General features: G+C 41.6%; 1 protein-coding gene across 1 annotated transcript; it reads right to left on the reverse strand.

Moving 5' to 3' along the window:
• Window positions 1-1,119: 1,119 nt before the first annotated feature.
• LOC136442422 (apolipoprotein D-like) lies at window positions 1,120-10,918 on the reverse strand. Its single transcript, XM_066439266.1, has 5 exons — window positions 10,787-10,918; window positions 9,994-10,126; window positions 9,474-9,595; window positions 1,944-2,035; window positions 1,120-1,480 (listed from the first exon to the last, which is right to left on the reverse strand). Exons 2-5 carry the CDS (start codon window positions 10,111-10,113, stop codon window positions 1,248-1,250), a joined length of 567 nt encoding a protein of 188 aa, XP_066295363.1. The 5' UTR covers window positions 10,114-10,126; window positions 10,787-10,918; the 3' UTR covers window positions 1,120-1,247.
• Between the last annotated feature and the right edge of the window lie 4,423 nt (window positions 10,919-15,341).

Raw genomic sequence — 15,341 nt, forward strand, 5'->3', positions numbered from 1 at the left:
AACAGGATCGCTATGTACCACATGTTAAGTGCCATGGCATCCCCTTTTAAATACTTCAACTATGCATTGCTCTCCCAAGGGAGGAATAAAGTACATGTACAAGAAAGAATGAGTTAATTTCCCTTGCCTAGAAGGTTATGTTTTGGCTAGCGTTTGTGTGTAGGGAAAAGACGAGTATAACTCGAGAATGCATCGATGGATTGTCTTGGTATTTAGTATGTGGGTAGGTGTTGATGAGACCTGAAAATAATTAGATTTTGGGCCCCTATCGGTTTGTTACGGTACTGCAGCAGTACTTCCTGTTTTGATATCTCGTGTTCCGGACATGCTATGTTCCTGATTTTTTCAGTGGAGGATAGCTCTTTGGATAGAGAGCAATTCGGTTTGGGGGCCCCTAGCGGCTTTTTCTGAGTGATGATTGCATGATTAGGCGCTTATTATGCAAATCAATGTCTAATTAAGGAGGAACATTTATGCATCCGCCACATCTCATGATAGGACTCTCCAACATTTGACAAATGTAACTGAGGAAGATTGATTGCTATATTCTATATTAATAGATCAACTATGAAAATGAAGACCTAATTTGCATAATTACTGAGAAAATACTATAAGTCAAGAGGTGGTTGACGAATCATTATGATATTTGGTATGTAGACAGGTTAAGCGATGCTTTGTATTATTAGACGATAAGTATGCAAATCAGATTCTAATTTGCATTATTAATGAAAAAGTACTATCGATAGGCTCTCACATAATGAACGACTAGAACACAGAAAACCCCAACGATTCTAGCCATACTGCCTGCTGCAGTTGACAATACATAATTAGATTTTACGGACAGTTGTCTCTGGTGTATGACATATGCGTTTCCAATACAACAGGCTATTCTGTTCATAATTGACGAGAGGGCCCCGTGTAGGCAAACAGCCGGTTTCCTGGGAAAATGAGTCTTCAAATAGACTTTAACAACCAGGGCGACACATGTACTAGCAGGACTGAACCTAACTCTATGATGAAGAATTTAGAAGCAATGTCCCCACAGTCAGTAGTGGGCACACTGCTAAGTAAGATATCAGAAAGACAGGCATAACATTCTTTGTAAAATGTAGTTTATTTTTCCCTTGATTACAGAATGAAACTGACAACGTTTGAACTGTTTGAAAAACAAGTGCTTTTGTCACTTTTCAAAATTCTACAATTCTACGTTTTCTTACTTTAACGTTACATGGCAGTAATTGACGTAGTTACACATTACATTTATTGACATCTTGTACGGTATCAACCATCTTCGTAGCGTCGATCTTGAAATTTTCTAACATTTGGAGGATGTTTTTCCTGGTCTCTTCTTCTACTGTGCGGTCGCGTCCGAGGATCCACAGGAACTCGACCTTGTTGATGATGTAGTAGGAGCAGGAGTACACTACGGTGTAACTCTCGTAGTCCGTGTCCAACACCCAGTACTTCCCCCAGGGTTGCCCTATTAAATGAAAAGGACAACATCAACTTTCAAGAGCATTTAAGAGTAATTATCTACTAATAAATCATAGAATAAGAATCGAGTAAACTCCAAGCATATGTATCGTCCTGGCTTATTTTGTGTTTTGTGGCCCTGTCTTTGTGTGTATGTGTATCTCTATTTCTGCTAATTCACGCGTACTTTTTCTCTTGTTTTACCTGCCTAAAAAGGTGGAGAGTTAAAATGTGTACTACTCGAAAGGCGCACTAATGTTGCAAAAACACTTAGACTAACCAGCCGGCATCTGATTGGAGATAAGCAGGTCTTCTTTGATGCATTGTCTAAGTCTACGGTATATATGTTGAAGTAGTATATGAAATCTATGGAGCAAAAAAAATTACAATACAAAAGGAGAACACCATCAAACCCTTCAGAGCAACTCTGAAATTGTACTTCTTAGGAAGTCACAGATATGGAAGCTTACATGAGGAGAACCTGACTTGCAGATGAGCCGGTACGTCGGAGCTGGGGTCATCTCGGACTTGACCGATGACGGTATCTACAATGCCACCTTCCCTAAAAAAGGACCAAAACTGTCTTGAAACGTAATTGTATAAACGCAGCCATGGTAAACACCTATAACCCCAAACTGTCTTTTGAGATCCCATCGTAGCGGACCTGTAACAGGTGTTTATTTCCCAAATCATGGACAACAGTACTATAATCATAACTCTATTTTCATTTCATGAAAATGAATTTATGCCTACCTTCTCGGCCGTTATTGTGATCAATCAAGAACCCATAATCACTCTACGCAGAATATTTCTTGGTGGGAACACCAGCAAGTTTTATTGACTGGCATGTAAACGGAGAAAATACAACAAGGCGAGACCATACTCGTCTTTACAAGCGAGTTCGAAACAGCACGTGTGAGAAATACAGTCAGCACACTTATTCTGTCTCTCAAGAAATGATTACAAACCTTGTAACATTTCTAACCAAAGGCTCGTTCAAAATATTTTCACCCGCCTGCACAAGAGCAACGTAAGCAGTAATAATGCTTTAATAACCAGAACATATTCTAGAGAAACACTGGTGCCTAACCCTAACATGGAAGTAATTAGGGGTGGTTCACCATATGCATGAGATACGATGATCCATCCGATGATGCATACTGAAAACCAAGGGGGGCACTTGCCGCACTCTAACGTATAAACGTATAACAGTAAATTTTATATAAGTACACAATTGGTTGTATCTCACCGGAGTAAATCCGGGAGGATGATGATGATAGCAATGATGAAAGGTGTGAATCTATAAACTTTATAGTTGACCATATAACGGGCACATGCCGCACTATCAACTTATAACTTTTGTATAAAATCTTAGTATACAATTGGTTGTATCTAACCGGAGTAAATCCAGGAGAATGATGATGATAATGATGATGAAAGGTGTGAATCTATAGAGGTAGCTGACCATATAACGGGCACATGCCGCACTATCAACTTATAAATTTCATATAGTATACAATTGATTGTATCTCACCGGAGTAAATTCGGGAGAATGATGAAGATATTGGTAACAATGAAAGGTGTGAATCTATAAAGGTAGTTGACCATATAACGGGCACTTGCCAGACTATCAACTCATATCTTTATACAATTATACAATTGATTGTATCTCACCGTAGTAAATCTGGGAAAATGATGATGATACTGATGATAAAAGGTGTGATCTATAAAGGTAGTTGACCATATTTCGGGCACTTTCGCACTGTCAACTTTTAACTTTTATATAAGTGTACAATTGATTGTATTTCACCGTAGTACATCTGGGAGAATGATGATGATAATGATGATACAAGGTGTGAATCTATAAAGATAGTTTACCATATAACGGGTACTTACCGCACTATCAACTTATAAGGAACAATGATAGAAAGGAAGCATATAAAAACATTAATCGAGTCATGAACCTTACCTGCATTAACTGCTACACATACCATGACATTCTTAATCAATCTTCGTTAGAAAAGCAATTGCTATTTACCCTGTCCCTGTATTACAGTGCAGAGTAGCGTACCAAACAATTAGCATAAAGTAACAATAAACACATTAATCGAGTCATGGAAGTCACCTGTGATAAAATGCTAATACCATAACCTTCTTAATGGGCTAACTTAATAAGCTTCTAAAGTACAATCCGGCAATTGGATAGAATACACCAAAGGTAACAACATACCTATGTGACGACATGCATTGTTATACGCAAATAAAGTATATTGCAACTGTATGAAGCACATTGGTACTGGATACAGATCGACCCAGGGCAGCTTACCTCTGCGTCGGCCTGGTCTTAAAATAGTCTACTCTATGATTAGCCCTACATATGCCATGTTCGTCTAGCCAATCTGAAACTCGTACTTTACATCGAGTGTCCGAAGCAGTTTTCTTTCTTTCACAAACAATGCTGTCAGTGGATCACGTCGGCCGCTTGGTCCTGGTGAATATTTCAGGTTACCCGAATCCACGAGACGTTGGCCCAGATATGCCCTGGCGTAGGTCTTTTAGATGGGTATGTATCTTTTAAATGCGTACGACGACCATATTTCTAGTCGTCGGAGGGTGGAATCAGTTACACCTTGTACTGTAGCCAATGCCCTGACCAGAATTAGAGTTTCATGTATTCCTAATTAAGCTCCCGCGTGATAAACAAATAAGTTCACGCTGCATTTCGAAGTGGTGCACGTGCCACACTATAGACTCACAAGGTATCCTTACCCTAGAAGAACCACGACTGGATGCAAACCTATAGCATATAATAGCATAGAACAATTCTGGAAAGCCCATCATATAATATGATAACATGACTATAAGGTAGCCTTATAGACATGTGTGGCACTTGTCACACTTCTTTACCTTATTTAACAGTAATTACCCGTTGCTAAGTACGTATGGAACAATGTGAGGGGAGATATAACAAGCATACAATGTGGGCACTTGCCACAGTATATATATAAAATCGCAAGGTTATCCTCAACCTAGAAACAGCAACTGGTTGCTTACCTCACATATAGAATAATTCTTAGGGGCAAACCCTATAGCATTGGTTTTAAAGTTATCACATTTTTACTAACAATGTAAGGACACTTGCCGCACTATAAAAACTTAGAAAGGTATCTTTACCCTAGAAAAGGACTGTTGCTAGCTTTTCGATAGAACAATTCTAGCAAGCCATGCGACATGGGTAAAAGAAACCACATGCATCGTACAAACTCTTGGTGACTGGCATGGATTGTTGTCAATGTTGCTAAATCGGGTCTGTCCAGTGGTCTCCTAGTAACTAGTTGAATAGATGTTGTAGGTGAGGACATCCCGTCTCCTTCCGATGATAACTCCTCCATTATTTACCACTTCTGACATCTCGCCAATGGCTGTCTGCCGCTCGTCCGAGTTGGTGGCGGCGCTTTGTCTCCGAAGAAGGGAAGAGAGATAAAATCATGTCATTGTTGAAAATATTCAAAATTCTTCCCAAAGGGTATCATAATAAACCAGTAAGAATTTAAATAATGGTAGCAAGGCAGCATATAGTCTGTGCGGTCTTTCGAAAGCAGTCTTAAGTATATGTCCTGTGTGAAGAAAACACACTACTGAAAAAAAAGGTAAAAACAGGCAACTAACGGTGCCTCAGTAATAATACAGAAAAACAACAAACGGCACCGCAATGATAATACGGTAAGGCAACAATACGGTGTCCAAGCAATAATACAAACAGGCAACAACAACACGGTGCCCCAACAGAATACCAACAGGCAACAATACGGTGCCTAGACAATAATACCGCCAAGCAACAGTCGTAAATCGTTATAAACTTCCTGTAACTTAATTTTTCTTCATCATTAGAAAAATTATAAAGTAATACTGAAAAACATATATGTCATCCAATAGTCTCCTTGACAATGTACAAGTCTGTCTACTGTCTATAATAAATTGCCGGTATTCCACATGAATGAGTATCCACGGTTGCCAAGTACTTCCATTACCTGTTGTACGCAGATTTTGCTTTGTTGTGACATGTCGGTTAAATGTTATTGTGACAGAAGTGCGTCTAAATAAAGAGGATGTGAAAAATGTATAGCTAGTTGTCTGAGTTGTAGCCAGTATTTTATTATGCGAAATGAGACCTAACAGTCTGTTAAACCTGGAAATATCATAACTATATCCCGCCGTTCTCCGTCTCGTAGTTCGAGTTGTCGGTATCGCGTCACCCGCTGGCATCCTCAGGTATCTCACCATCAGGTACCCAGCCTCTCATAGTACCCGGACATTTGACTCACACTTATTCTTATGCAACATACGGCCTGTGAAACAGCGGTCACACACGGCATAATATATATATATATATATATATATATATAGCTATGATCTGTGAGTCATACGGTCGCACAGAAATCAAACATGAACAAAGCCTGTGAGTCATACGGTCACACAAGGCATAATATATCTGTGAGTCATACGGTCGCACAGAAATCAAACATGAACAAAGCCTGTGAGTCATACGGTCACACAAGGCATAATATATCTGTGAGTCATACGGTCGCACAGATATCAAACATAAACAAAGCCTGTGAGTCATACGGTCACACAAGGCATAATATATCTGTGAGTCATACGGTCGCACAGATATCAAACATGAACAAAGCCTGTGAGTCATACGGTCACACAAGGCATAATATATCTGTGAGTCATACGGTCGCACAGATATCAAACATAAACAAAGCCTGTGAGTCATACGGTCACACAAGGCATAATATATCTGTGAGTCATACGGTCGCACAGATATCAAACATGAACAAAGCCTGTGAGTCATACGGTCACACAAGGCATAATATATCTGTGAGTCATACGGTCGCACAGATATCAAACATAAACAAAGCCTGTGAGTCATACGGTCACACAAGGCATAATATATCTGTGAGTCATACGGTCGCACAGATATCAAACATAAACAAAGCCTGTGAGTCATACGGTCACACAAGGCATAACGATATATATATGCAACTTCAGCATACCCCGAACTTCGACAGAACTTTTAATTTTTCGTTATGCTGAAGCAATCAGTGCTTAGTAAAATCGTTAGCTATAAACCCAACTTCATGTATAGAGCTGTCATCTAGATTAAACACGGACTTGTGAACAGTTCACTGATTTTTGCGCCACCAGGAAAATTTGTCAATAAACAATGGCTACATTCGAGGCAAGGGCATTGCGTAGTGGCAACTCTTACATGAAACATATCCAACAGTCGTCACGCAAACTTACATATTATGCAAGGCATAAAACTATACAAAAACAACGACAGTGGGTTTTAGTTATTCTATGTCGCGATTAAACCTGTCTGGAAGAACGAAATAACCGCAGCTTCGAATGCCCTCCCCCTTTTACGTCACGGCTATTGCGTTGACCACGATTCGAATATGATACCACAGGGAGGAATCTCTGCTCCCGCTGTACATAAGTCAAGTCGGCTCCGAACCGGCAAACGCTATTAGTCTAGCTTGACTACCTGACTAGTACACGTCGAATGAACTTGCGTTTTATAAGTTGCAAGTGAACTCATTTATGTAGCAAACATGTAACCTAACCCCGCATGTTGATTAAAATTGACAGGCCGCCCTGCTTTGATGTGGGCGGGGCGAGTCAGAAATCTCAGAACGCACAAACACGAACTTAAAGAATGTAAACGGCTTTTTCTTGCTGCTTACTCGAAAATAAATCCCTGAAAATAGCGAAATCTAGAAACAAAATTATTATGTTGTTCAAAGTATGTCATGTACGTTACGCCTAGTTGAATAACAAGGAATATTTGCCGCGCGCGTTTTGAGTTTGAGATCAAACATAAACAAAAACTGTGATTGGAACGGTCACATAAAGCATAAACTATAAACCCAGCCCGGCCTAACATGGCATAAGTAATAAATACAGACAGACAAATAAGAGCCTCAATCAATGAGGCAACCCCTAAATGTATGTGTGGAGGGCACGTGCCGCTTCAAGCACGTACATATAAACCTAGACGATCCATGGTTCGCTACCGTAGATACATTTTGCAGATTGCAACTGAAAATGATAACGAGCAAGATAGATTTCAACATCTAATCCCACATGTTCCCACATGATCCCCGTTATATCACACCTTAATTGGGTGCCGCTAGGGCTGGGTGGGAGGGAAAAACTACGAAAAGTTGTCAGAATCCTGACAAACGAGATATAGATATATCGAGAATTTGAAATAGCGTCCCGCTAACAGAAGGTAGCCGCTGGTCTGCACGCACATGTGCCTTGCTGGGTGCTGATTGGTTGGTTCGAGAACTTGATCCCGGTGTGTTCGCTAGGCCAAGCCAAATTATACCAGCCGCCTCGTCCGGCCTAAATTTCTATTTTCATTTCATGAAAATGAATTTATGCCTACCTTCTCGGCCGTTATTGTGATCAATCAAGAACCCATAATCACTCTACGCAGAATATTTCTTGGTGGGAACACCAGCAAGTTTTATTGACAGGCATGTAAACGGAGAAAATACAACAAGGCGAGACCATACTCGTCTTTACAAGCGAGTTCGAAACAGCACGTGTGAGAAATACAGTCAGCACACTTATTCTGTCTCTCAAGAAATGATTACAAACCTTGTAACATTTCTAACCAAAGGCTCGTTCAAAATATTTTCACCCGCCAATGGGAACGAATAGTGACAAACCGGCCCAGAGAAGCCGAAAGGCGACAACAAAGGCAGATGGGGAAGGCGTATGTTGTCCGGAATACGTAGCTAACATATTCTGACCCCTCAAGACAACGTTTATATTGAATGCCCAGAATTATTATGAATGAACAATTGGGTTATTAGATAAACAAAAAGGATTCATAGGATCTTGTTCAACTGTCATTACAACCCAATATCCATAATGATCAGGTCTGCTTGAGTACGGAATACGTAGCTAACATATTCTGACCCCTCAAAATAACGTTAATAATGAATGCCCAGGATTATTATAAATGAACAAGGGGGCTATTATATAAACAAAAATGATTCATAGGATCTTGTTCAACTGTCGTTACAACCCAATTCCATAATGGTCAGGTCTCCTTGCGGGAGGCGGTCATCAACATGTCCCGCCGAGAATCCTTTCCAAACAACGTCGCAGCCTATTGGCAACATGCCAAAACTGAAGACATGGTCTGAGGCCTTGAACTTTCTGTCATGAATAAACATTTCCAATAACTTGACAAAGGAATGACTCAAAATGAGAATTCTTGACTTTCCACCCTCAGTCATGACGTTGGCAAAAGGCAAAGACAGATAGAGGAAAAAACAGACTCACCGCAAATCAAAGGAAGACGTCCTGTGTGTACATACGATAATCCGACCAGGATGAAGGTAAACTCGTATGAAGAAAAACTACGAAAAGTTGTCAGAATCCTGACAAACGAGATATAGATATATCGAGAATTTGAAATAGCGTCCCGCTAACAGAAGGTAGCCGCTGGTCTGCACGCACATGTGCCTTGCTGGGTGCTGATTGGTTGGTTCGAGAACTTGATCCCGGTGTGTTCGCTAGGCCAAGCCAAATTATACCAGCCGCCTCGTCCGGCCTAAATTTCTATTTCTCACATACTAACAAGAAATTGCTCATGCCCGTGTAGCGAGTGTACGTATGTTACAAATATCCACAGGTTGATTACAACATTTGATAATATGGGAAATGGACCATTAAATATCATATTTCTCTCGCCCTACACCTAGCCTGGGAGTGATGCCCGCCCGCCCAGACAGATTAGCCCGCTCGGGGATGGGTTTACGGCCTCGCTCCTCTATGTGGCAGCTAAGAAGACAGGCTGACAGAAACGGTTCAATATAGCAGACTGGGTCCGGTAAAACACACCTAAGCCGGCCCGTAAAGACTGGGACCAGGCTACCTTACACCTAAAATATGAGGAATTGATCCAGACGTACTTTATCTGTGTGTTGTTGACCCTGACGATATTGTCGTCCTGCAGGGTGTACTGGGCCGAGCCGCATTCCCCATTCTGAAAACTGTTGGGATATTTGGAGATTTCGTACCAGCGGCCCATGTACTGTCAGGAAATAGAAGGCATGTACACGTTAGTATAGACGACAATAAGACACACGGAACCTACTACGGACGATTCTAAATCTCCGCGCGAGTACATCGAATCTTTGATCGGTGTCATCTGAAAAATATGACGTTCTTTCGCAACGTCATTTAAAAGAAAATCTAAATGGCTGAATCTTTTATTTGTTGACCAGATGATTTGGAAAGTGGATTTAGGACATAAATGCCTGAATACTTTTCTTTTACGAAGTGAATTGTTACCTGACGAATGTTTTACTCAAGTAAAGACGCACACAAGAACGCGCAATTTAGGATGGGACCGGGTAGGAACCACATCAAGATCAAACTCCTTTGGAAAGATAATACAACCAAACGGCACTAGTAATAAAAGTGGATTACCGGCTGTAGTTGGAAGTTGTCCTTTGTTGTGACGTCAGGACACGACCCGCCGAACCATGTGATGATCTGTGCATCAGCGATAGCTGCACAGGCTACCGTTGCCAGGATGAAGGTGATCATGATGAAACCTCGTCTGCAGAAGACAAATGAATGTATGTGTTGTGTTAATGTTTGCTCTGAATTTTGTGTCATACATACTTATAATATAGTTATGTTAAAGTGATAATAAGTTTTTATTGCAAGTTCTTGCCCGTAGGCTAATTGCAAGTACATGTAACACGAAAAGGGCGGACAGGCAATGATGAGCAGTATAACATGCTACTCTAGACTACTGACCCTAAATTCTAACTTATCGGGCTCGACTTTTATTCCGAGACCGTGTAAGACGAATGATCCTAACTGTCCTACATTTTAGGCAATTCTTGCACATGAATCTGAGTTGGTCAACAGACAGCAGCAGCACGCGACGGTGGCTGACTACACTACAACTCATCAAACGACGTGTCATACCTAAACTTTTATATCAAACTCTAACTGCCTCTCAGCAGATGAGAAGAACTTTTTCAATTTACAGGACAGGGTTTTACATGTTGCGACTCCCAATAGGAAGTTATGATTCACCTAAGCTAAAAATGACGTTGGATATAAATGCTCAAACATTGAATGATAATGCCGTAGCTATAAGGGTGTAAATGTCCTGATGGATATTCTATCGTCTTGAAAACAGAAGGGAACCCAGAACAAAAATCGATTGAGAAAGAATCGCAGACACAAAAGTGAAATGTACACTAACCTGATGTGACTGCCTGCTGAAGAGCTCCGGGACGTCGCTGAAGTCGTGTGGTCTACCGGAGGCTGAATCTGACTTATATAGCCTAGAATTACGCAACATTCCTATTCTCAACGTTACATCATCAAAATTACGATAGAGTTTTGAGGTTGTGTAAGTCAATGAGAAGAGACAGCTGTTATGTCTATATATTTTACTTTCTTTAAGCTGACACAGGATATCCATGTATACACATGTACTAAAGCACGCGCAAGTACACGTGAGACTGAGGGGGTACTCCAAAAGCAGATGTTATTTTCTAAAAGGCAAAATTTTCATGCCCGAAAAAGTAATCCAATTTAAGAAAATGACTTCACAGAAATGGGCCATAAGTAATCTAGTCACTGAATAATGACCTCCACATTCATGATTGTGATGATATAGACCTTGGATATGGTGTCAAATGAGGTAATTTTTCGGGTAGCTTTTTGATCTAGAGATATTGACCTATTCACACACACACACACACACACACACACACACACACACACACACACACACACAAACATACACACACACACACACACACACACACACACACTCATACATACACACACACACACACACTCTCTGTCTCTCTCACACACGCACACACACGCGAACACACACACACACACACACACACACACACACACACACACACACACACACACAAATTTCAAGATCATTCCTAAATTTGTTAACATCACCCCGACGTTTTGACAGTGCGTGTTATTACATTTCTTTCAGTTTTGAAAATTAAAATTGTTTGTTAGTCTCACGTCCTTAATAAAGTCATAACAACAGATCAGCATTTAAATTTGGCTTGACTCGGAGAAATCATATTTTATGCGGCAAAACAACAACAACGAAAACGAGAAAACTGCTTCGCTCAGAAATTGTACTAAGGTCTTTAGACACATGCACAATACATTATTTCCCCGACAAACCTCTACACTGTGAACAGTATTTTTCTGAGCCACAAAAAGCTAACTGTAAAACACGTGTCATAGGCACATGGTTATACACTGGATGCAGGTCACTCCCTCGCGATTCCGTAACCTACAACCATTAGATCAACAGTTAAAATGTGTACTTTTGCTGATAAAAAGGATGTGGTCACCCAAACGTTTAAATTCCCCACGTGTGATTTGCTCGTGATGAGATAAAACAACACGATAGCGAAGGTGTCCTCGGAATTGTTGATATTATGCAAAGAACAGATGTGTTCTTCACAGACATCGGAAATAAAAGTGGGTCACAACGTAATATTTACTTTGTGTATACTTGTCGCTGATTGGGCAACGTGACTGTTTTTCCATTCACCTTATCTACGTTATCAAACCACAATTATGTAAATTCCGAATGTTGCATAATTCTAAGCTATATAAAGCAGATGAACAGCTTTGTTTCAAGCAGATATCTCCACCTCAGCTACCGAATTACCCCAATCCAAATGGAAGCCTCATGTGAAATTAACAACCGTACCCCTCTCTACCATTCCCTAAAGTTTATTTGAAGCGGATGGTCCCCCTCTTCCCAGACCTTTAACCCCTATCAGATGAATAGTCTCTCTTCCCCATCCCTTTCTAAAGTTTATTAAACTTCACAGTTTACGTGAAATAGATCGCCCCTCCCTTACCCTCAACCTCGTGTGAAATGTATGTTTCCTTCTCCCATTCCATGAATTCATGTGAATGAAATCGATGTTCTCTCCTTCCTAAACCTCCAGCCTCGTGTAAGATGAATAGTTCCTCTGGATCTCTCCCAGCCCCCAGAGTTTAAGTGAAACGGATGAAACACATTCTTAACAAAACAATATGGCCCTCGCGTTACATCAAATCCAACATGGCGGCGCCTATGGACGCCGACGAAGTCAATTTAGGTCTTGCTATACAAACCTGTTATGACTACGTCCTATGAAGATAACAGGTGCGAATGGCGTCTCTACAACTGCAGCTGCGGTACAGAAACTGGACCACGCAACAGCGCCGACTAGCGAAGTTGTTCAAAAGTAAAAAGAATTTGACGACAAGCGGGTGCAAAAGTTTTGGATTTTCATGGAGTGGACGTGGAATCGGAGGCATTCTAAAATTGTTGCACCTATGATAAGTTATAAAATGCATAGGTGAATTGTATGTCTAGATTATGAAGAGAGACAAATACACATGTACCACCATTGCACTTGCATTTTTCAATCGTCATTTAAAAAATGATGATTATCTTCAAATATTTGGATTCATTTCTTCTATAATTGGCAAGTTGCAATAACACAACAATATCAGTGACCAAGAAGCCGGTGACGATAATGGCCAAGAATTAACGAATATCTTTCCAATGAATGAATGAATGAATGAATGAATGAATGAATGAGTTAATTTCCTTCGCCAAGTAATACATGTAGGGGTGATACACGAAGCCGGCTTGCGATAAGCCAGTGCAGAAAAAGCTTGTCAGAAGAGAAATGGGAAGACAAGTGCAATATTAGCCACTGGTTTGGAAGGTAGGAGGCTGAACCCTGTCACCACCAAAAAGCTCTACCAAACGCTCGTATTACCCAGCATGCTGCATGGATGTGAGCTATGGTTCCCAACTTCCACAGAAATGCAGAAGCTAGAGAGAGTGCATAGGGCAAGTGCAAAGCGTATGCAGGGAATGAACTTCCAGACAGAGACAAATGCAAGCCTTGCAGCCCTTGGAATGATGCCGCTCAGAGCAACACTGGACAAACACAAGCTACTGCTGTTTGGGAGACTGACAACACTACACCACACGTGCTTGGCAAAAAAGATCTTCCTATACAGGCTGTACTCACATGTGTTAAACTCAAGCAAACGGAAGACAGAAGGATTCGTGGTAGACTGCTTCAAGATTGCAGAGCAATATGGGTCCAAGTCTACCTAGAACAGTACACAACGGAACAACGGAATTCCCAAACAAAGACCAGTGGAAGACCATAGTAAAGACAGCGATAGCAGAAACAGAAGAAGGGAGATGGAGAGAGAGGGTAAACGACCACACAACATGCCCCAGATTCTACAAGACACATGAGACAAACAGGAGACCACACAAACTATGGCACCTGGCAAAAAAGAGAACCTGCAAAGGGTCATACACATGAGTACAGCTCCAACAGAGCAAGCACCCAGACCATGCCCGAAAAAAGGAATGACAACACAGGATGTAGTAGGACATCTCATCACACAGTGTCCAACCTTCAATTCTACAAGAGATGCACTTATGGACAATATCACAGACTATCTAGGAACAAAGCAAGCAAGTATATACCAGCAGCGAGAAGAGAGGCTTGTTGAAGTGTTGCTGGGGGCTAGAGTTGCGGAAGAGGTGACAGAGGAACAGTGGGAAGAGTTTATGACAACAGCAGCCCAAACCATCAAACCGTTGGCAATAATGGCACTGAAGCACACGAGATGAAAATGATAACAGTTTATAACACATGCACCAAGAACAAAGAACTCATAGACATTGATAAAGTAAAACACAGGAGATGAGAGGAACTGAGACTTTAACTATACCTGGAAACAAGAGCCAGGAAGAGACACTAGAGAGTGTATGTCAGGGTCACGATTAGGAAATTGTGGAAAGAGTTAAGACTGTTCACCATGTGATCATGTATCATTGCAACTTATAAGCCGTCGAAAAATTATACCCAACGAGGGCAAGAGAGGCAGAAGTGAAATAAAACACTATAGTAGATCAACGAGTGCCACACGCTTAGGCATATAGATGTGACGGACGTCATGTAGCGTCACGTTCTGTGCTTTGTCACGTTCTGTGCCCAGGCACGGTTTGTGACAGTGCCCGCGTGTCACAAACCGTGCTTTTGCCCCAGGCACGGTTTGTGACACTCGGACATCGTCACGAATCGTGCCCAATTAGGCACAGTTCGTGACACACAGGGGGTCTTATCCCATACTGTGCTTTAGGGCGGCGCTTAGTGTTATGAGGGGAGAAGTGTGCCCAACGCGTTTTTTTTTCCTGCAGCCCGCCATCTTTGTTTTTTTTGGGGCGCTGGGATGAGAAAGAATCAGCGTAATTCTCGCTCATTAAGATACATTTCGCCCTTGTCTTGGATGATTTGGACTTAGAGTTGATGTGGCACAAACAGACGGACGTCTTAGCACGAATTTCTACAACAAAAATCCGTCCCTAACCGTGCCATTCACGACTGTGTCCAGGCACGGTTCGTGACAGTGCCCGAGTGTCAAAAACTGTGATTTTGCCCCAGGCACGGTTTGTGACACTCAGGCACTGAGGTCATGCAGTTGTGGGTGGCAGCGTGTCACCACGTACAGGGGCCTCCGAATCCACCAGGGGAAGATGAAGTGCCAGAGTCAGGAGCAGCGCATCCGCTCAACAGCCGATGGTCAGACGACTGAAGACACGGGGCAGGTTGCAGACCACAGACCCCAGGACCTCAACAGTGATGCACTTGATCCAGGCAGTAATGGTCCCCCGGTGGAGTTGGTGCCTAGTGCAGGGGACCGGCAGCCAAGTTCTGAAGTAAGGTCTAGGTCAG

The sequence above is a fragment of the Branchiostoma lanceolatum genome, chromosome 9 (assembly GCF_035083965.1).
Source record: "Branchiostoma lanceolatum isolate klBraLanc5 chromosome 9, klBraLanc5.hap2, whole genome shotgun sequence".
NCBI lineage: Eukaryota > Metazoa > Chordata > Leptocardii > Amphioxiformes > Branchiostomatidae > Branchiostoma > Branchiostoma lanceolatum.

Bases quoted from the DNA above. Each gene is read 5' to 3' on its own strand.
- LOC136442422 (XM_066439266.1), bottom strand. From the start codon at position 10,113: ATGATCACCTTCATCCTGGCAACGGTAGCCTGTGCAGCTATCGCTGAT. The intron at 9,596-9,993 runs GTAATCCACTTT...ATTTCCTGACAG, and splicing joins ACAACTTCCAACTACAGCCG to TACATGGGCCGCTGGTACGA. The intron at 1,481-1,943 runs GTAAGCTTCCAT...TTCATTTAATAG, and splicing joins GCAAGTCAGGTTCTCCTCAT to GGCAACCCTGGGGGAAGTAC.